Source organism: Mollisia scopiformis (assembly GCF_001500285.1).
Source record: "Mollisia scopiformis unplaced genomic scaffold LY89scaffold_3, whole genome shotgun sequence".
Taxonomy (NCBI): Eukaryota; Fungi; Ascomycota; class Leotiomycetes; order Helotiales; family Mollisiaceae; genus Mollisia; species Mollisia scopiformis.
Window position 1 is genome coordinate 1,568,371 of NW_017263583.1, and position 20,402 is coordinate 1,588,772.

The window sequence follows — 20,402 nt, forward strand, 5'->3', positions numbered from 1 at the left end:
CTGACGCTGATGCAATCTAATCTTACAATTTGCTAGAAGCAACTAATCCTCGAATGTCCTCCCAGGCTGTTTGCAATTTGCTCGTCCACGCCAACACTGTCTGCTCTCACGAAGCTAATTGCCAGATCAAGACGTCTCACCATCACCTCCTTCCGTATTCACACGACGACGCCCCTTGCCCTCATCCTCCGGATCCCTCTTTCTCTTCTTCGCCATGCCCATGATCTCTCGAATGCTTCTTCCCTTAAACTTATCCTCAAATTCTCCCTGCTTACTCTTCTGCTTGGGTTGCTGAACACTCTCATACATCATCCTCTCCTGCTGAGCGACCGCCTCCATGAAGTTTAGTCTGTCTTTTGGGACTTCTGATATAGGTCGGATCGGACTTCGTGGTGGAGACTCGGGTTCAGGGAGGTTGGCGTTTGTTTCTAGATGCGATTGGTTGCCCGTCTTGCTGGTTTGAGAGGATTTGGCTTCATCGAAGGCATTTCTTTGGACGGGGCCGTTGCTTTCGACTGGGGCGTAGTTCTGGACTGGAGCCTTGCTTTGCACTGGGGCCTTGGTTTGGACTGGAGCCTTGGTTTGGACGAGGGCATTGCTTTGTACCGCAGCGTTATTTTGGAGGGAAGACTTAGATTTTTGTTGGCGAAGGCGTCTAGATCGTCGAGGAGGTAGGACTTCTGCATTGGCACCTGTAGCCGCCTTGACACCTGTGGGTGTTTCGACAAGCTGGAACCCGCTTGCTTCTACAAGTTGAGACATGGTAGTCGGATCCTTGTATGCTTGCGTTTCAGCGCCATTGGTTCTGTTGAAGAGTGGTTGACCGGCACTATTCTCTTTATCATTTCCTATGGCTGGACCCACTACTCTGCCATGTTCATCCGTAAGCATAGATCTAGTGGTCTTGCCGTATTGCTTGATGACTACCTTGTAAGGTGATAAAGTAGGTACAGGCACGGCAGCTTTCTCGCTGTCTCCGTACCAGTCTGCAGCAGACGTGAGAGTTGGTCGAGCGGCTTCAAGACCGTTACTCGTCAATGTGGATGAAATGCAGGAGATGTCCTTCTCATGTCCATGTCTGTTTCTGTGAGAATCAGACGTAAAGGTCGAGTGCTTATCTGAGATGAGGTCGGTGGAAGAGCTTGTCGATAGCTGATCTTTTCGCTGGGTGGATACAAGTACCGAGTCGGGCGGGGGTCTCATAAGTGGACTTGTCTCGTGCTCTTGCAAGGACTGTGGAAACAAGCCTTTTGTCCTCTTTGTCTGCTTTAAATCGAGTGGAAGATTTAGTTCCTCATGGAGTTTCTTTGCATCCGCGGCCAGATGCTCCTCGAACTTAGCCATATCTCCTGCTTCCGATTCCCGAAGAGAGTTATTCATCAATTGACTATGTTGGCTCGAGTCCTCCATGGCTACATTGTAGTTGTGGTTCTTACCAGCATTAACAAGTCCCTTGACTGCCTTCTCCACGGATGGGGGCAGTTTATCACCACATGCTTGACGCAACAAGTCTCTGAATTCCCGTTCGATATCTGCAAGATGCTTCTCACATTGGCTCTTCAATTCCTTCTTGTACTGTCCAAGGGATTCAACGCATTGCGCCTTGTACTTGTAGAATGCATCCGGGTGTTCACTGTACAGCAGCGCTACAGCAGTGTTGGTAAGTCGCAGGTTCGGGTGTTCGATCTCCGTATTGACTTTACGGAAACTTTCTGTCAAATATAACTTGAATTCCTCTTGTCTCGAAGTCGTGAATTTTTTGTATGTCTCATTGAGCTTTTGTATGTGCTCGACAACAGCCTGGTGAGCCTCTGCACGGACTTGATTCTTGAAAGACTCGAGAGCTGGGTCATCTTCAAAGGTGGACGGTTGCGTAGCAGGCGCAACTTTCGAGTTCATGCCATCGATATGTTTTTGAAGAGCCTCCTGAGATTCCTTACGGAGTTGCTCTTTATAAGCTTTGATTGCGGGGTGATCGTCCATGTTGAGTGATGAGGGAGGAGTTGGTGCTGGCTTGGAATTTGCAGAGTCTTTTGGAATACCTGTTGTAAGCAAGCTTTTCGGGGTGTACTCAGTAGACTGGCTGCATTCAGCTTGGCGTCTTGAGCTCTTCTCTACTAGCTCCTGTCTCTTTTTCATCTCAAGCGCACCCTTCTCTAGAGCAGCTTTCTTCCAAATCTCGAAACCGTCCATAACACTCTTGGTGGATTGAGCCTCAGGGGCACTCGACGAAACCTCTTGGGGTAAGTTAGAATATCTTGGAAGTTCGGACTTTGCATGACCGTCTTTCTCTGCCCGTCTCGTATCGTACGCTTGTTGAGCTGCTGCGTTCACGGAGAACAACTTCTCGATATTGTCAAGAATGAAGACCAGAGCAGGATAATTCCCAGTCTTCCCCTCAATTGTTCTTCTCCAAACTTCAACTTCGATGGACATGACATTGTGTTCAAGTAAGTCTCCCGCGATATCGGCAGCAAGCTTATTGTCCTTGAGGAATTTCGCGATTTCGAAATCATCGATGAAATCCTTCAAAGGCTGCTGCTCCATATCTGCGGTTGTTTCATTCAACAAAGAGCTTATGTTCATAGTCTTTCGAGTTCGAATTTGTACACCATGGTTGGTGATCGGGACAAGATGATGGTTTGGCGGAAAGTAAATAAACGCGAGGCGAGTCAACACTTGTAGATAGCCATCAATCAAGAACACGCTAGTCATTTCACGAAGATCAGATTTGGGTTGGAGATTGAGAAGCCAAAAGACATTGAAAATCCAGTTCTTTCATGTCCTTCCAATCTTCATACCCTGCATTGCAGCTCAATAGTCTTTTCCACTACAGCGGATTTCGCATGTCCATGAATCTCCGATCAGCAACATGCTGTATCATCGCCTATAAATGTCGGTCACAAACAGAAGCATCATCAACAACCAAACGCCAAGTACTCTGTATCAAATTTCAAAAGAAAACTCAAATGCACCTATTATTCGCTGCCCATCATCCTACAACCGAAAATAATGCGGAGACCAACGAAACACACCAAGGTCGTGCACCTCCGAAGACATCATATCATTCCTCCTCCACCTGTATAATAAAGAACCCTCGTCCAAATACCTTCAAAGTCTTACACGACCGGACATTCATCCTAATGTTCACCCTCATGGAGTGGGCGCAAGCAGAGCTGCAGCACAAGCGGCGTAGCAAGTCCCAAATGCACTATTGCACAGAACAACAGAGGCGGGAGCAGTGGCTCCAAGAGTTGCTCCCCATGTAGCCCCGGCTGCCGAGTAACAAGCCATAGCTAGAGATGCACAGCCTGCTTGACAAATACCATATGCAACGGGACCAGCGAGAACTGGCGTCGACACGAGTGCCATGACTGGAAGTACGAAGGAGATACGCATCCTGATGGGGGTTCAACTTTTTAAAGTGTTTGAAGTGGTGGGCTAACTCGAAAAACTGTTTCTCGTATGAAGAATGCTGCTAAGAATATCAGTAAGGAAGGTTCCAAGGTAATGGAAGGGTTTGTACGTACAGTGTTTTGCGGTTGATGTTGTTCGATGTCCTTCGAATGGAACTGTTAAAGTAAAGAAGAAACTCTCAGCCTCGTCGGAGTCGGGTGAGGGGTTCATATAGTACTCGGTATGCAGGTTACACATGGCTTGCATGCATCCGAACCAATGTCAAACATGAAACAAACTCACCGAAAGTAGAGGACAGAAAGAGAAGCTATAAGCTTACTAAGAGTAGAAAGACAGAACCAGAATCGATTCAAAGCTAAACATGGTATAGAAAGCAACCTTTGCCAAACGCCTCGCAATGCCCCCAATCAAGATGTCCCTCTTAAAAAGTGATATGCCTCTTCCTACCAGTATACTTGGAGGAATTCTTCACCACCTTTCCTTTCCGTTCCATTTGCTCTTTCTTGTTTAGTATCCAAGCTTTGCTTCCCTTTTTGATCTCTCTGCGGCCTTTTTCTCTGTGCTTCTTTCTCGCGTCTAGCACATCCACATCTTCCATACCCTTTACGACCCCTGTGATGTCTCCCCCAGTGCCTTCTTCAGCTGAACCACCAACTGTCAGCACCAAATAAAGCTTTGCATTCTTAGTTCCTGGATCGTCTTCCAGGATACCAGCTCCGAAGCCGGCTTTGATCGCAGCTCCAGAGATCATCGTCCTCTGCAGGTCATTCTTAGGATAGAATTGACACACTGCTCTTCCACCTCTCTTTAGACTTGCATAGAGCCCGTTGAAAAACCTCGATAATCTCCCTGTAGATGATACCTCGCTGCTTTCAGCATTACATAACCATTGAATAGCACTGATTGATATAGCGGCATCGAAACTTCCAGCTCGAAATGGCACACCTTGACCCATATCCGCAAGCATTAAGTCTCCTTCCACATCTCGTTGCAGTGCAACATCTAACATCGATGGTGAGATATCCATGCCGACCCATATGTGAGGGCCACCTGCTGAGGGATCTATTGAGGAGAGTATCTCGCCGGATAGACCAGAACCGCAGCCAATATCAAGGATCATGGAAGGTGAGGAGAGGTCGAGGAGTTCGAGGGCACGATTGGTCATAGATGCTTGGATATTCTGTATTCGAGATGAAGTAGTGTATTTCCTGGCTTCGGCGTCATTGTAATGGAGATCTGGGGGACTGTAGAATCTTGTCAGTGAAAAGCACATATACGAGAAATCGAGATACAAACAGGGTATCTTCGGGACGAGACATGATTGTGTAATATATCTGTCACCGCAGGCAGATCCTAGATATCTTCGAAAATCGATCCCGCCACTTTCCAGGGCGTATTAATTCTTCTTGAAGTGTTGGTCAGTCGAGTCGAAAAATTGTCGGCGCAAACATCATTTTTTGGTGGATTTGGTGGGGTTTTCTGCCACCGCCTAGTCCGAGGAATCTGGAGAACACGGTTACGTCCCCTTTTCTAAACACGCGACACCTACAACTTTCTTCACAAGCATGATCCTCTCATAGAACAGCTACGATGTGGATCTTACCACTTGTTGGGTACATAGGCCTGGCCTTGGGGTTTGGGTTCTTGACCCTCGCCATCGGTATGAAATTCTGATAGCAAGAACTTGTTCGAAGCAGCTGCTAATGTCTGAATAGCTTCTGGACTTTATTACATGTCCGAACTGGTCGAAGAACATACAGTTATCGCGAAACGACTACTTACACGGATGATCTATTTGGTGATCGGGGTACAGGTTCTGCTTTGCTTGATAGATGGCTTTCCTTGGACGCTCTCTCTTCTGAGCATCTTTTCTCATCTTGTCTATCTCGGGAACATGAGGAAGTTTCCAGTTGTGAAGCTTTCAGATCCATTATTCATTGCCTCTTGTGGTATGTTATCCCACGAAATTGTTAGCTGGAAGCTAAATGATGCCAGTCCTCGTGCTATTGAATCACTACGTGTGGTTCAACCACTTCTCCTTCGCCTCCCTAGCCAGAGCTCCTACTTCACGATACGACCCTACAGCCCTTCCTACTTTCACCGAAATCGCATCCTACTTTGGCATTTGTGTATGGCTCGTACCATTTGCACTCTTCGTATCTCTCTCTGCAAGCGACAACGTATTGCCAACCATGGGTAGTGAGGCACCAGCAGGAGCAGCGACAACGAAGAGGCAAGGGATGATTAAGGTGGTTGTGGATACTATTCGAGATTCAATAGGAGAAGTGGGGCGAAAGCTAGGCTGGAGCAGACCGGAAAGGGACTTTTGATGTATGACTATGGAGCATTGCTGGCGTTGGTTGAGGAATCTAGGACGGGACAGGACACGGCATGTGGGAGTATGAAATATCACAACATTCTGAACTTCTTCCGAAACCTGTATGTTACGATGCGTGCATTGTATAAGCTAATTAACGTGCAAGATAAGCTCCAGTGGGTATCTCCTGCTCCTGACGCCTTGGAAGTACTAAAGTAAGTGAGACATGAGTACGTATAGCAAAAGTGTGTAGCAAAAATATTGGCTTCTCATTCCAGAACCCTCCCAATCATGGACGGACAATGACAACTGCAGACGCGTCAGCAAGTGTTCGGAGTTTGTGCTGGTATGCGTCACTTACTCTCACGGAATCAAGCTTCTGGTGTGGACGGCTCTTGAAGCTCCTCGATGCGTCCCTCAAACATAGCATAGAGCTCGCTGGAGATGTTCAGGGTATGAGTCTCGACAGCTTTCATGCTCATGAGGATGGTGTTCTCCAAAGACTGGCGCTTCTTGTTTAGAACATCGAGTCTGTCCCATAAGGCTTTCTGAGACTTGGTCCTATACTCTTTCAGCAAGTGGAGCAGAAAGCCAAATTAGAAAACCTTACACTCTGGACTTCCTAGCATTGGACAACTTGTCGATTCTTCGGCCAACATCCTTTGCATGCTTCTCATATTCTTCTTCAATGGCTTTGCGCTTGGCATCTCTGTTAATGTTGTACTGCGAGACATGCGTTAGACTTTAGCATGTGCAAAAAGGATGAGGCTATCGTGCCTTGACCATGAGCTTCTTCGCCTTTTCAATAGCTCTCTCTGGAGATGTTGGCTGCGTGTTGTCCTCCTCGGACTCAGCAGCAGGCTCTGGAGCCTTTTCAAATTTGCGGGATCCCATCTTGTAGATTAAAATTGACTTCGTGAAGTGACTTTACAATCTTGATCGAATCGGAACGCGTCTGAAGTGTGAAGGAACGTTGAAGAACTGAGGGAGTGAGGCAGACATGTGATTGGTGAGAAGCCCGCTTACCATATTCAGACTAGCTCCATTCTGCTCCACCAAAACTTTTGGTATCCTGAACTTTTCTCGACGTAGCAACTGTACATTCTCCCGCCGCCACGATGGGTCTTGCTGCGCCCAAGAAGTATGTCCCATGACGTGAAAAGGAATAATTATAGACTGACATTCTCTCTAGCAAAATCAAAATCTCCCACGACCCCAATAATACAAGATGGACGAACGACACTTCGAGTTTCGGGCACAAGATAATGACCTCTCAAGGCTGGCAGCCGGGGCAATACCTAGGAGCTAAAGATGCGGCACATGCAGAGTTCCATACTGCAGCAAATGCTTCCCATATTCGAGTCTCCATCAAGGACGACAATCTAGGTCTTGGTGCGAAGATTGGGTCTGGAGTCGGCCACGGTGAATGCACTGGGTTGGATGCATTCAAAAACCTGCTAGGACGATTGAATGGTAAAGATGAGGACGAATTGGAGAAGGAACAGAAATCGAGAGACGACTTAAGAATTGCGATTTATACGGAGAGGAAGTGGGGATCTACAAGATTTGTGTCTGGAGGGTTCTTGATTGGAGACAAGATTCAGCATTTGATTGACGCTGAGGCGGAAAGGATACGAAAGCTTGCCCTGGGATCTTCTACTGAGTCGAGTTGTTCGTCAGAATCCGAAGAGGAAGAAACGCCTGTGGAAACGACCAAGAAATCGAAGAAGCGAAAAGCTGAAACTCTGGAGGAGCCTGAAGTTGTTGTTGTGAAGATCAAGAAGTCAAAGAAGGATCGAAAAGCTGAAGCCGCTTCTGAGGCTATTAAGGAGACATCAAATCCGGACGGGGCAAAGCGTTCAAAGAAGTCTAAAAAGGATCGCAAGTCTACAGTAGAGACCGACGAGATTCCAGATGAAATTGAATTGAAGAGGAGGAGAAAGCAAGAGAGAAAAGAGAAGAAAGAGAGAAGAGAGAGGACAAAATTTGAGGCTGAAGCCACCGAAGAAGAGCCAAAGAAGAAGAAAAAGTCCAAGAAGGACAAGCACAAGGAAGCCGAAGGCTCTTCTGAATCTACCACGAAAGAAAGCACTCCAGCAACACCCATGGCAGCTGATTCCATTGGTCGTTCAACCCCAATAATGATGCAAGGACGGCATGCTGTACGGGCACGGAACATAGCACAGAAGCGGATGGCAAGTATGGATGTAGCGTCGCTAAACCAGGTCAGTCTCCATTGCATCTCTACCTTCACCTAGTCTCTAACTGCTTTCCAGATATTTATGATAAAGTCTCAATGATAGAGTCTAGAAATAGAAGCCTGTCTGAAACTCCAACACCCGAACTCCCCTGCCCCAGTGCACCGTGCCTCAATCAAAAACAGCAACCAACTCTGCTCCGACTGAATCTACCATTGTTACATTTGCGAAAACGGCCCAAATACTCTGACTTCCGTCCAATCGGTACACGAATCCAACTCCATTGCCGAATTTCTCGTTGTCCCATTTCACTTGAAGACTTTTGCTGTTGATACTGAATCCTGTCGACACTAGCGGACCTCCCCCCATTCCTGCATACGGCGCCTGCTCACTTGCACGAACTGCGGAGAATAGCGAAGCTTGAGCGCCAAGTGGTGCCCCCACAGGAACCGTATTGTTTCCGCAAAAGAGCTCAGTGGAAGAAGGGATATAGCATAGCGCGCCGACAGACTTATCGGTAGTTGTTGAGCCGTTCGATGTGAGGTAGATAGGAACGAGCATTGGAAGAGAAGGTGTCGAGATGACGATTTTGAAAGGTGGTGCGAGTGCTTCAGTCCTCGCGGGTCGTGCGGGTCGAGCAAGAACTGGTATCCTGATGCTTGTCAATAATTCCCTTGGGTTTCAACCTGTCAGAAAAGACTTACAGCAGCGAAAGCACAACCAAAAGTAAAGACTTCATCTTGTCGAGTGTTCTTCGTGTTTCTGTTTGTGAATAACTCGGAGCTCGTGTTTTGAAACGGAACAGCTCATGGCGAAAAGCCTTCCAACGCGATCATAACACGGCATGAAGTTCCAAGGAAACGAAATTGAAGGGGACAGAATAATATATCGGTCGCGTGATTTTTGCTCCCAAATTGAAAATATACAGCCTTATGGTGGGGCGTGGCCAGTCGGTAAGGAGCCTTGACATTGGTTCTTAGGCTGAAGTATTCCTGCATCCGGAGCCTAAAGGAGCTGCCAACTGGGACATGGTACATAAATGGCAGGATACCCTGAAGTAACAGTCTCTTCGAAACAATATCGGATCTCGGTACCAATGGCAGCAGGCACTTGTCTCTTACCGCAAACCCATACCTATAATTTCACGAAGATAAGAAACTCTGGTGGTGCTTTTTGTTCATATCAGACCCGGGGAAAATATTGTAGTCTCTGAAATAGAATTCTTAGGATAATCTCAGAGAGTCAGAACCAAACCCTCCTCTCCTTCATTCGGCGTTATAACCGTGTCGTGTGTTGCTGCTCGTACCATCTGCATAAGCAAACATCTCCACAATCCTCACTCCGACCAAAGCTAAGGGATTGCCAACGCTGTCCACAAATGTGTCCGATTTTGTATCTTCATTCAAGTCCTTCACTGTTCAGCGACTTGGTAGGCTTCGATGTTGATATCCAGCTCCATCCTGTTCAAACTTGAGAATCTTGCGACCAAGTCAACGAACATATCATGTGGAATCTGGTCTGCTGTCTCCCTGTAAACAGAGTGCTTGAGGTAGACAACACAGATATCCACACATAAACGACGTAGTGGACTGCCTACTACAGTATCCTCATAGATGGCATGGAAGCAGCTTGTCGGCACTATCATTGCAGCTAATTTAAGTCGATAGAACTCTCTGATCACCATGTTCTGGAGCTCTGGAATCAACAACTTCTCTGCCAAAATCCAGAGCTCAACAAGCGATATGAAACGCGTCTCATAATAGGCTGTCTTGATGGATTCTCCCGTGAATCCAAGCGCCTCAACATCCACTTTCTTGGTATAAAACCAGTTGATCAAGACACGGACGACAATTTCTGACGTATCTTGCAGTCGGTATTCTTGTGTCTGGCCTTCAATGAAGCTACTGTTGAAAGCCGCTTGGAATACTGGGGAATAGTGACACGCAAAGTCTTTGTGGACCATTAATTTCTCGATGCTGTCACCTGCGAATAATGTGACTAGTTGAGATGTGTTCCTAGCACGGATTCGCCAATATTTCTCTTGCGCGAAGACGAAAAAAGCTTCACAAATATCGGTTTATATTAGCGAGTGTTCGACTTTACTAACCTAAGCATAATTCGTCTCTTCTTGGCACCGTTCCTGGAAGTTCTTTGGACCATTGACGTAGAAGCTGGAGTGTCTGATGATATTGGGGTTCTAGAAGAGGACGCCATGATCCTGGCCGACTCCACCAAGTACCAGCTCAAGTTCAAGATTGGTTGTGCGATAAAGAATCTGCGGTGTGAGGACAATGAGGATTTTTCAATGTATTGTGATTTTTCTCGTACCCACACTTTTGCGATTGCGGTCCTTGTTATTCAGTGCAACTGCAAAAATCGAGGTTGTGCGCTGAAGTATAAGCTACTAGAAAGAAGAGGTTGCGAAAGGGAGCTCTCTTTTGACAAGAATCGAAGAAGACTAGCTCTTCTTTAGTGTAACGAATTCACTAGCACTCTTCCTCTGCCTGAAAATATCCTCGAAGGTGAATACTACACTTTTTTATTTAGAAATGGGAGGAAAACCGAACTTTTTGGAGATATTTGAAAGCTTTCTGAGCAATTCTAAGCAGTTCATTCTGCCTTGGATCTTCTAAGCAAGCTGGGACAATTCATTCCTTGGAAGTGTAGTTACCTACATCATGCCTTCATTCCACTTGATAGAACCAATTAGTAATTCCAAGCCCAGGTTGGTCCTCAGTCGTGCCTAGGTCAAATGTGTTAATTTGAATTAAATTCTCAAAAATAATAATACTCTAACACATTGAATGTTGGCAAACGTACACTCAAACTCAAACCCGACTTATGAACCCAAAAATGTTCCCAAAGCGCAAGAACATTCAAAGTGCACGGACTTCAAAGGGAAGAAGAATGACGATACACCTTGAAGCTCTTCGGGTGTCAATTATTTACAAAATTTATCAACAACCACCACTCTTACATATACAACAATCAGCATTATGAGCTCGTCTACTCAAGCAGCAGCGCAACCATCCAGGGTAGCCGTCCGGGCTCACCAAATCAGATCTCGACCAAACTTCAACTCTTCAACCGAATTCGTCACCTTTACCGCAAACAAGGACAATGTTGGCGTCAAGTTCGTCATCCACAAAGAGTTTGCTTGTCACTACTCTAAAGTCCTTAAAACTGCTTTTGCCAGTAGCTTTATCGGTATGTCTATCCTGTAGTGATTATATGTGAATCTAAGGGCTATTGTATCGTTTTTGAGCTTGCAGTGCTAATTCATTGTCCAGAAGGAGAAAGCCAAACGTACACCTTCCCGGACTATGGAGAGGAGGTTCTTCGACTCCTGGTAGGATGGATCTATTCGACTAATCTGGTTATGCCAGAGTGGGACAATATCTTCTTTGAGGACACAAATACCGATTATCTGACGCAACTCTGGGTGCTGGCGGATCAGCTCAAGATCCCGCAATTGCAGAACTGTGTTGTTCGAAAGCTCAAGGATATCACAGATAGCAGTGGCAGGATTCCGACTCATTGCTTAGACTACGTCTATCAGAATACAGGTGTCGATAGCAAGCTTCGAACATGGTACAGTACGTCAATAATTGCCTAAATTCCAAGTAGACCTTAGCACATCCTTTCAAGAAGGATGGGTTCGGATCTTCTACTAAATTTCTGATAGTGCACCGTTGTGCCAAGATCATGAGACCCTACTTCTGGTCCTCTCAGAACTTCCCACCCACGATGTTGCAAGAGGTAGTCGCCTACCTAGCAGAACGCAAGCCAGAGTTTCAACGACCCTTGTTTTCGGACGATGACTTGACGCGCTACGAAGTTCCCGAGGTCGAGCAATGATATCAACTTGCAGAAGTGAGAATTTGGTTTCTGAGAGCCCAAATACGTGTGAGAGTTTGGATCGGTTGAGGGCGGCACGTTGATGGCTTTGGGAAGATCGATATGGGAGCACGGAGTCGTACAGGAAATATGTTTCCATAAAAACTCTTTGCTTTTCATGGAAAGAATCAAATGGAGTTTGATCCACAAGACCTCGATATTGCACTTTCAATTAAGTAATTTCGTCGGTCTGCTTTTGACTGCCCGCAGCTTTCTTGCCTCTACCAATTGACTAGTTGGATCAACAAGTTTATAGTCTACATCTCTTTGCTGTGCGGCATAGAAACAATGTAACTGAGATCTCCGTGATCTAATGATTCTCTCTGACTTGCTTGGAAAAGTCTTGTCCTCAGTCCCAAGACAACCCAAAAACACGAGTGTTATACAGTATACACGTCACCTCACTCTGCAGAGCACCCCACTCTACGTAGAATATGATGCATTAATCTTTACATTATAGATGGAGGGAAGCTTGACCTGTGGCGCCTTGCAGAAGTATAATATGAAAGATTTAATCGCAAGCTGCCCAGGTCCATGAACGACCAACTGTATTTCTTCCTTTGAAATGTCCATATGACGCACCATCTCCGGACAATCAGAGCCACCGTAAGATGGGTTACATTCTAGAAATCCAACCAAGTTTTGTTGCAATCCCAACGGCTCCCCTAGATATTTAGATTAGCTGCAGTCTTAAAAAGAGTCGGAGTCGAAACTCGACTTACCTTTTTGTATCACTCATTGTTCAATAATCTCTCGAACTTCATAACGAGTCATATGATGATTTGGAAGTAGCTCTTCCAGACAGCCCTGATTGTCCCCGATAATCTCCAGCAACTCGGCCAAAAACTCCTTAGGGACCGAATCCAAGTTTTGCTGGTACCAATCGAACTCACCTATCACTGCATGCGCGTGCAGGAAGAAGAGACGCAGTGGACTTCCAACGGGTGCATGAGCCCACGTGTACTCGACAGATAGCCCTGGCCTGAGACCTATTGCCATGATAAGCCGATTGAGAGCGTGTATTGCCAGATTCTGGAGCTTTGGAATCAGAAATCTGTCCCCCAGTACCCACAGCTGAACCAGTAAATGGCGCTGTTGTACATGGACAGCATCATCCTCGATAGGAGCTGTGTTGATCAACTGTGTGTATAGCCATTCAACCAAGATCTTCACGGCGTGTGGGGTGGCATCGATAATCGTGTAGGTCTGCGTTTGTCCTTCGAGAAAGTCGCTGTTGAATGCAGCTCGTAGGACCGGGGAGTAGTGACAGGCAAAGTATTTGTGAACGATGAAATCTTCTTCGAGATCTCCGTCCTTCGCTACGAGTTTGACAAGCTTCGTTGGATTTCTATCTAGGAGTCAGTGTCTCGTGTTTTTATTTGTCATCGTCAGATGAACGTACTCTAGCTGAGGAGGATACTCGCCCCTAATTACGTCAAACCTGAATGGAGATATGGCTGAATGCTGAGGAGCGTGCGTCAGAATTCTATTTTGAAGTCAGCCGAATCAGTATTATATTAATTTGAGGATCATGAGACGAACGTACCCCAGTCGAGACTGCCAGTCGCCCTCAACTATGTTGTTACTTGACGACATGGTTGATATCTAAGTATTCTTGTTCTGCTCCGAATTCTCGTTGGTATTGTTGTACGATTTCGCTGCTCTTTTAGAAGACCCCTTTTGTCTTATGTGTGCGCTGCTTTGTAATGCTTTTAGGAGACGTTGTTTCATGATCTTTGAACTATTTTAGAGTTGTTTCGACAGAAATGGAGCAAGTAACATGTAGGAACAGCGCATAAGCTGAACGTCTACCTGCAAATCTTTATCAAGCTGTTGAAAGTCTCAAGAACTGGCTTAGGTTTTTTTTTCCTAATCCGGTCGATAAATTTCATCACTTCCATATGATCTATTCTATTCTATGGGATCTTTAATCTAGTGAGATAGCCTCATACGTTTGATCCGGATCTTGTACACATGGTTTACTGGTGCTTCTGGGCCTTCTATGACAGATGTGAACAGTCACATGATCGCTTAATCTCGTCAATAAAGGGGGAAGTCAAAGGGCCCGGACTGCAGCTGCGAGAAGGATTACTGCAAACGAACAGTCGGACTTTGTTGTACACCCTCAATTTGAGCTGGGATACAATGGCTGAGCAGGTTTGAGGTCCGCTGGTCCACAGGTCGATCAAGGACGATTAAGTCATCGGGGTCCATTTAACTTGGTGATAGAAGGATTGCTCTTGTCTGTGGCGATTGAATGAGATTGAGGAATCAAATCTCAACATGGTCTGCCTGAAGTTAACTGTTTTATTGCGTATCTCAAATACAAATATACTGAAAGAAGCATGATACTACGTAGTGTTACGGAGTATCGCTGCTAGAGTGAGTGTGAACCGTGGAAAATTTACTTGACGAATAACAATATTTCACTAAGCCAAAATTCATGTAAAATGGTGTGTTGTATACCCAATTGATTCCATATTTTAAATTCAAATTGAAAGTAACTGATTATCGTATGCTTGAGATATTTAAGTGTTGTGGTGGGAAGGAGCCTTTGGTGCACGGCTCACACTCGCTCTTGGAAGTTGATATGTTTAACAAAGTCTGGTCTTGGCACCACACTTACGGTGTGCACGGTGTCTAGACATTCATAGAGACAAGATAATGCAAGTATACAGATGCTGGCACTGATTGTCTATAGCACACACCAGCCCAGATTTCTACCGATATTGTCCCGCATAATTGACTCTTTCTCCCGTGGCAACACCTCGTTGTTCTGCAGATCCACCACAACTAAGAGAAGGACAATGGCACCGCCTCAATCGAACTCACCAGCGGCGTTAGTGCGCCCAGTAAGCAACCCCTCTGAAAACAACCCCGCGCTTCCCATAGCATCGAGTTCCGCCGCTCCTATGGTAGAGTGCCTAGTGTTGGTAACCGGTACCACCCACTCATTTCGATTCCTACTCGGCGACTCCGAACTCCAAGCCCTTCACAATCCCCTGCGACCTCATTGAAAAGCAATCTCCCGTATTGACTCAAGCATTCACGGCTCTATTCTACGAGAGCGAAGAGATGGAGTATCGTTTCGACGACCATGTTGTCCGTACCCTATGTCTCTAGCTTGAAAGCTTGAAGATCAACCTAGACCACCTTCGCAAGCCAGATACGGCCGAAAATCCATTCAAGCTCGAATGCCAAGGCATTAGTTCGACTCTGGGTCCTAGCTGGCAGACTCCAGATTCCAGACCTTTAAGAAATGGTTGTCGATAAACTTGACGTCACCTGGTAAGATGCGAAGGATGTTCCCATCGAGGCGTGTCACTATGTCTACGAGAATACGAAAGATGTTTCTGAGCTACGGGCTTGGGTGCTCTTCATATATACGCACGTTTACCCTATCGAAAACTTGGCGGAAAGAGATTTGGAGTTCCCCAGAAATGCTCCTTGAGATGGTTATCCTCAAGATATTGGAAAGTCATCATCGTGACTCCGAGGATGCATTGAAGATAGGAAAGGAATATGCTAGCTCAGAAGGTCTGTTGCCCCTGGATGATTTTCGACTTGTGGGATGACAAGCTAATTGCGTTGTGTGTACAAGGAGATGATGCTGACTGATGGTATAATCTGTCTTTGTTGAGAGATAATTGTATGGCAATTAGTATGGCAGCTTGGCATTGCTTTGCAACTTTAGCGGGCTTTTTGTGGTTTGAAGCCACTATCCAGGGGATTCTCAGTAGGGAGAGAGTGAAGTTCGGCAAAGAATAACTTTATATGGCGCACGGTATTGATGATTCTTACCATGCTTTTAGACAGAAATAATGAACACCTTCTTCGTCATTCACTCACTGCCCATCACTCATTTCATTAACAATCAAGTAGGTAGTAGTAAAGTGGGTAATGACACTTTTATAGTACTGCTAGGTAATATTGAGAAAGGAACCTTTGCATTAACGACAAACCGTACATAAACACTTATGTCACAGGCTAGGTTCACATGTCTAGGGAATTATACACACACCGCATTAGCTGTATTGATCCTGACGACTCAGCACTATAGTAATTTCCCCAAGGCATTATGGTCGCATGGCAAACTTAAGCTATTACCTCACAATTGTATTCTCCATCATGGCAATACCATAACCTGACTTTTAAAAATAACATTGTCCTAAAGCTTACCAGACAAGATTGATGGACTAAGCCCCAAACGATAGAGAAGATATCAGAAATCACAGAGTTATCATACAACCTCAATTCACCTCTTAGATAATCTCAAAGCGCCTCATCTCTCTCCAAGACTTTTATTATAATGATCGTGAATTCTCACCACAGTCTATCTCTTACACCAATTATGACCGCACCTGAAAATCAATTCCAGCTTGGAAACCCTCCTGTAGCTCTGAAAGCTAAACCCGAACACCAAAGTCATCCATATCAGTGTCCGTATTATCCCCAAACTGTACTTCAAAGGCAACTATATCATATCTGTCAAGCCATCCCTTTCTCTTCTATGTTCTGCTACGTGGCTGGTTACTACGGGAAATTAGTATAGATTTCAGCAAGACCTTCCAATTGCTATCCTCACCGTCCTGTACAGGCTATAGCTACGAAAGAACTCTACATGAGCTACTCAAAAGAATGAAGATCAAAGCCTATGGTACGAAGCTAGGAAAAAGAGGGGTGAAGAGGATATCTGGGATTGATACATTGGCTTTGGGTTAGATCATACCCCGCTCCTCTCGCATTGGTGACGACGAGCGGAAGGTGGTGGTAATGAGGTCAACATGAGCCATGTGGCAATAAGTTCTGCTTCTACTTTTTTGCTAGGTACAGGGAGCTGCTGTATTGCTGACCTAGATCTATCTGGTGTTACTAGTGCCATGTGGAGGGACTTCATCGACAGCAGAGGCTTCTTGACTTCAAGCTAGATTAGATACTAGATGCTTGCGATGTTACTCAACAACAAGGTCGTAAAAGACAACGAGTAGAAGAGCTCTGCTTGCTAGGATCAACAAATCTGGACCTGCATAAAGTCGCCGAGTCCGGAGATGATGTGAGATGAAGGACGTGCTCTTCAGGGACTTAAAAATAATCACAAAGAACAACTTGAAACGATTGTGTTTGCTGCAATGAATTGCTTTGTTTCAACTAACCATCAGAGCTGGCTAAAATACAGCTACAAGTTGATTTTCCTCATCCCCATCCCCACGAAGCTCATCGCTCAAAGCTATCAACATGGAAGGAAAACTCATCATTCGTCATCAAGCCACCATCGTCAAAACGCCCATTGCTTTCCCTTTTGCTTAAGTAGCATAAGTACTTCGCCCATAAAATCAAGAATGAAACGTCCAGCGTACACTCCCATACTTCATAAAAGCAAATCTCCGTATCGTGCGAGGCGCTCTGCCTTCATCGCATCATAAAACGCCATCAAACGCCCTTGTCATTGTGAAGTAAAAGAAAGCCAATCAGAAGGCTGTACTCAAACATCAAACAAAGAAACCATAATATTTCGCCCTTCAATCCATGTAGAAATCACCCTTGAGAATCCGCTCCTGGAATGCATCGGGCTTCTTGCGCTCTGGTCTGGCAGGTGCGGGAGCCGGAACAGCGGTAGGAGGGGCAGGCATTTCGGTGATGCTCTTGGCTCGCTCATGCATCGGCTTTGCAGTGGGAGAGGTGGAGAAGGAAGGTCGCTGACTCTGTGAGACGGAGCTTTCGGCACGGGATCTAAGTTGCTCAGACCAGTTGAAGCCACCTTCACCTGGACGAGCGGAAACAGGATGGTCAGAAGCAGTTCTGGGCTTTGATTGCGTGCTTGCCTGTGTCTGAACTTTTGGAGGGGTCACACCTCCATCTCTTGAACCAGAGCCAGAGCGAGAACTTCGCGGCCCTGACGGGATAGTGGGCAACGGAGAAGTGGTATAGGAGGGAGCTCTACCAGATGTACCTGGGCTTCCTGAACCCCGCACGCTACGTAGAGCTTGTGCACCAAAGGAGACTCGGCGAGTGAAGGGTGTAGTGGGTTGGCTGCGACCGGGGCCTTCCTCGTCATCGATGGCATTCTCATCAATGGAATCGGATCCAGCAGTTGAGACGCTGCCACGTCGAGCACCGAAGGGGAATGCGGTATTCTGAGTAGGAGAGGTGCCCGACAGGCCGAGTGTAGAGATGGACATGCGTCGACGCTGGTCTTGTGCAGCAGCTGTAGTGATAGGACCCGGGAACGGAGCTGTCGGACCACCAGAAGTGCTATTGGAGCGACCGAAGATGTTGTTGAAGGTCTGGCTGGTGAAGGAGCCACGTCGATTGCGAGTGGCAGAATCGTTGGGAGGGGTGGTATTGCCGTTGGTAGACATGTTGCAGGTAGGTAGTTCGAGGATGGATTCGGTTGATATGTGAGTGTGATTTGTAATGGTGAAGATTGTTGGCTGTGAGAGATTGTGTCAATGGCCCTCAGCTGCTCTCTTCAGCTTTGGGGATGGTGAATGACGTGGACTCTCGGTGTTGTTCTTTGTTCACGGGGTTATGCTCGCTCTCCGAGGTCGCTCGAGGCAGATTCCTTTGTCTTCGATGGCGTATGTTGCGGGGAAGAGCTTTGTCGTCGTGAAATAGGGCTCGATATCTTGTAGGTGAGGTATTGGAAGGTCGTTTGTGCCGCGAATTCGTTTATGTTGATGAGAGGAATGGGAGTGGTGGTCGAGGGTGAGAGAGGTGTGCTGTAAATAGAGGGGGATGGAAGAAGGAAGCCAAGCCAAGCCAGGACTTCCACATATTAACCTCCAACCCTAGTACCGATTATCCCTAGCGGTGACGCAGCTCGTCGCCTAATTTTCGAATCACAGCGCGAGATTATTTGGGCTGCAGCAGCCCGCCAATGGCAATTCTCTTCGATCTGGGTGGGTCTTGGCATTGATTGCTTCGTCCAACTGTGGGGAAATCACACCAAACCAGAACGGGATGGGCTCACATCTGCAACCACCAGGCCAAGAACGAACGATACCTCCATCTTGAATCGCGCATCGCTCAACTGCCACCGGCTCCAGAAACCATTCAAGCCTCACCCGCTCGTCTAAACTCAACATCGTACCATGGAGACCGGGAATGGGAGCATACGGCGACTTCTTGTTTCTCTGGTGGTCTAATGTCATGATACAATTGGCCTCACTTTGCAGCACACAACCGTTGAGGGCGTCTCACAGGCTTACACAACATGAGATGCTACAGTAAGCATATCCACGAGTGCCGTTTGACGGATCAGACATACAATGTGATTGGATGCTCGTACATGAGATGCCATTATTATACTGTATGCGTTCTCCGACCACACCTGCAGCTGCTGAGCCGTGTCCGAGAATAGTTGGCTCTACTCAACCTTGGGTCGCGGTTGAGATAATGTTGCATGTCATTTTGATTTTTGACATATGTGGCTTCTGTTTCTCCTGCTTAAGTGTCTGGGCGTCCAATCGAAGTCTATTTGATCTGATATGAAGGAGCGGTGACAGCTCAGGGTCGAAAAGCATCATTTCTGATCCGACCTTCATGCCAATGATAAATTAGACCCTTGAAGATCTTTGAGTGTATCGAGTAATGATAGGCCGTTTGAGACAAAGAAGACCCCTGGGCATGCTGCGAACCGAGCCACACAATCTTTAGCTACAAGAAGCAATATGCCGTCGTCACGCAGAAATGTGCGTCGGTCGATCGAGTGTCAGTTTGATGAGGAGAGGTCCCTGAAGCATTTTGATGTCTCAATGAGGCGTCATAGTGGTCCGAATGCCTGCATGTGTATCACGGCACGTGTTTGAGTCACGTGGACAGCTGATTGACATCTTCTTCTGTCAGCTAATCCAAGTTTCGGGAGCTTCTCTTCAAGTTGTCAAGTCAGATTAGGGATCTGAAGTGGAATTCGTATGACTGAAGAAGGTGGTTGAGAGAAAGAGGCGCGACCATGCCTATTTGGCTAGTGCTATGCTTGATTCTTCCTTCCTAATCTGCTTTCTTCTCTGCTTGCCTTCATTTCTTTGATCTTAAGATTTACGCGAAAACATGGTTGTTCTCGTCCAAATAATTTTCAATAGATGATTCTTGAATCCATTCAATCTTCTGTCTTGCTCAAGTCAATGTGATCTTAACGATGACCACCACTTGATTCGTGTCTTTCTCTGCATAAACCCTTGTTATTGATATATTCGGCTCCTTTGTACAGCATGCGAGTGCAATAATCTCTCTGAGGACTAGGGAGGGTTTGAACAACTTACAAGAGCACATTAAGGCACAATCAAGGGCTGGAGACACCTGACGAAGCTTAACGACCCCTCGAACCTCGAATCTGGTTGCTTGAAAGACCGTAATTCAGCCTCATGCACCCACTTGAAAAGAAAAGTTACACTGTATCAGCTTCAACACTAACGCTCGACTTCATAGAAAAACAAGTTCCCGGTGAATGACTTTCGGATTCGCCTCGCTAGTAGCGCTAGTATAATACCATACCAGCGCTATTCACACCTATCCAGATACAAGCGCAAACACCTTCAACTGGGAAGCCAGAGATTATCACAAAACATTTCCCC

At 46.3% G+C, this 20,402-nt stretch overlaps 9 protein-coding genes across 9 annotated transcripts; 3 read left to right on the forward strand and 6 right to left on the reverse strand.

Moving 5' to 3' along the window:
• Nucleotides 1–44: 44 nt before the first annotated feature.
• LY89DRAFT_680894 (uncharacterized protein) lies at nt 45–774 on the reverse strand. The gene has a single exon (XM_018214164.1). The coding sequence runs from the start codon at nt 760–762 to the stop codon at nt 127–129; it is 636 nt and encodes a 211-aa protein (XP_018077146.1). The 5' UTR covers nt 763–774; the 3' UTR covers nt 45–126.
• A 3,064-nt stretch (nt 775–3,838) lies between these two features.
• On the reverse strand, nt 3,839–4,736 carry LY89DRAFT_575686 (S-adenosyl-L-methionine-dependent methyltransferase; the record flags this gene model as incomplete). Its single annotated transcript, XM_018208801.1, has 2 exons — nt 3,839–4,661; nt 4,714–4,736. 2 exons carry the CDS (start codon nt 4,734–4,736, stop codon nt 3,839–3,841), a joined length of 846 nt encoding a protein of 281 aa, XP_018077147.1.
• Nucleotides 4,737–4,959: 223 nt separating this feature from the next.
• Nucleotides 4,960–6,021, forward strand: LY89DRAFT_607632 (DUF396-domain-containing protein). Its single transcript, XM_018210467.1, has 3 exons — nt 4,960–5,077; nt 5,133–5,366; nt 5,413–6,021. Exons 1-3 carry the CDS (start codon nt 5,008–5,010, stop codon nt 5,745–5,747), a joined length of 639 nt encoding a protein of 212 aa, XP_018077148.1. The 5' UTR covers nt 4,960–5,007; the 3' UTR covers nt 5,748–6,021.
• On the reverse strand, nt 5,925–6,690 carry LY89DRAFT_680897 (uncharacterized protein). The gene is made up of 4 exons (XM_018214165.1): nt 6,512–6,690; nt 6,345–6,457; nt 6,096–6,295; nt 5,925–6,043 (listed from the first exon to the last, which is right to left on the reverse strand). The coding sequence occupies exons 1-3, from the start codon at nt 6,626–6,628 to the stop codon at nt 6,106–6,108; spliced, it is 420 nt and encodes a 139-aa protein (XP_018077149.1). The 5' UTR covers nt 6,629–6,690; the 3' UTR covers nt 5,925–6,043; nt 6,096–6,105.
• A 162-nt stretch (nt 6,691–6,852) lies between these two features.
• Nucleotides 6,853–8,034, forward strand: LY89DRAFT_664584 (uncharacterized protein; the record flags this gene model as incomplete). The annotated part of the gene is made up of 3 exons (XM_018212782.1): nt 6,853–6,875; nt 6,927–7,959; nt 8,011–8,034. 3 exons carry the CDS (start codon nt 6,853–6,855, stop codon nt 8,032–8,034), a joined length of 1,080 nt encoding a protein of 359 aa, XP_018077150.1.
• Nucleotides 8,035–9,343: 1,309 nt separating this feature from the next.
• Nucleotides 9,344–9,895, reverse strand: LY89DRAFT_763279 (uncharacterized protein; the record flags this gene model as incomplete). The annotated part of the gene is made up of 1 exon (XM_018221591.1): nt 9,344–9,895. The coding sequence occupies one exon, from the start codon at nt 9,893–9,895 to the stop codon at nt 9,344–9,346; it is 552 nt and encodes a 183-aa protein (XP_018077151.1).
• A 1,033-nt stretch (nt 9,896–10,928) lies between these two features.
• LY89DRAFT_728911 (uncharacterized protein) lies at nt 10,929–11,790 on the forward strand (the record flags this gene model as incomplete). Its single annotated transcript, XM_018219320.1, has 3 exons — nt 10,929–11,139; nt 11,223–11,528; nt 11,618–11,790. 3 exons carry the CDS (start codon nt 10,929–10,931, stop codon nt 11,788–11,790), a joined length of 690 nt encoding a protein of 229 aa, XP_018077152.1.
• A 774-nt stretch (nt 11,791–12,564) lies between these two features.
• LY89DRAFT_763280 (uncharacterized protein) lies at nt 12,565–13,425 on the reverse strand (the record flags this gene model as incomplete). The annotated part of the gene is made up of 3 exons (XM_018221592.1): nt 12,565–13,177; nt 13,232–13,315; nt 13,376–13,425. The coding sequence occupies 3 exons, from the start codon at nt 13,423–13,425 to the stop codon at nt 12,565–12,567; spliced, it is 747 nt and encodes a 248-aa protein (XP_018077153.1).
• A 3,523-nt stretch (nt 13,426–16,948) lies between these two features.
• Nucleotides 16,949–18,556, reverse strand: LY89DRAFT_680899 (uncharacterized protein). The gene is made up of 2 exons (XM_018214166.1): nt 17,771–18,556; nt 16,949–17,593 (listed from the first exon to the last, which is right to left on the reverse strand). Exons 1-2 carry the CDS (start codon nt 18,186–18,188, stop codon nt 17,349–17,351), a joined length of 663 nt encoding a protein of 220 aa, XP_018077154.1. The 5' UTR covers nt 18,189–18,556; the 3' UTR covers nt 16,949–17,348.
• Nucleotides 18,557–20,402: the final 1,846 nt, after the last annotated feature.

Excerpts from the sequence above, each read along its gene's own strand:
- LY89DRAFT_680894 (XM_018214164.1), bottom strand. The coding sequence starts at position 762 with ATGTCTCAACTTGTAGAAGCAAGCGGGTTCCAGCTTGTCGAAACACCC.
- LY89DRAFT_607632 (XM_018210467.1), top strand. The coding sequence starts at position 5,008 with ATGTGGATCTTACCACTTGTTGGGTACATAGGCCTGGCCTTGGGGTTT. Across the intron at positions 5,078-5,132 it reads GTTCTTGACCCTCGCCATCG|CTTCTGGACTTTATTACATG; the intron begins GTATGAAATTCT and ends ATGTCTGAATAG. Across the intron at positions 5,367-5,412 it reads ATTATTCATTGCCTCTTGTG|TCCTCGTGCTATTGAATCAC; the intron begins GTATGTTATCCC and ends AAATGATGCCAG.
- LY89DRAFT_680897 (XM_018214165.1), bottom strand. The coding sequence starts at position 6,628 with ATGGGATCCCGCAAATTTGAAAAGGCTCCAGAGCCTGCTGCTGAGTCC. Across the intron at positions 6,458-6,511 it reads CGAAGAAGCTCATGGTCAAG|TACAACATTAACAGAGATGC; the intron begins GCACGATAGCCT and ends CATGTCTCGCAG. Across the intron at positions 6,296-6,344 it reads AATGCTAGGAAGTCCAGAGT|GACCAAGTCTCAGAAAGCCT; the intron begins GTAAGGTTTTCT and ends GAAAGAGTATAG.
- LY89DRAFT_680899 (XM_018214166.1), bottom strand. The coding sequence starts at position 18,188 with ATGTCTACCAACGGCAATACCACCCCTCCCAACGATTCTGCCACTCGC. Across the intron at positions 17,594-17,770 it reads AGGAAGCCCAGGTACATCTG|GTGAAGGTGGCTTCAACTGG; the intron begins GTAGAGCTCCCT and ends CCGCTCGTCCAG.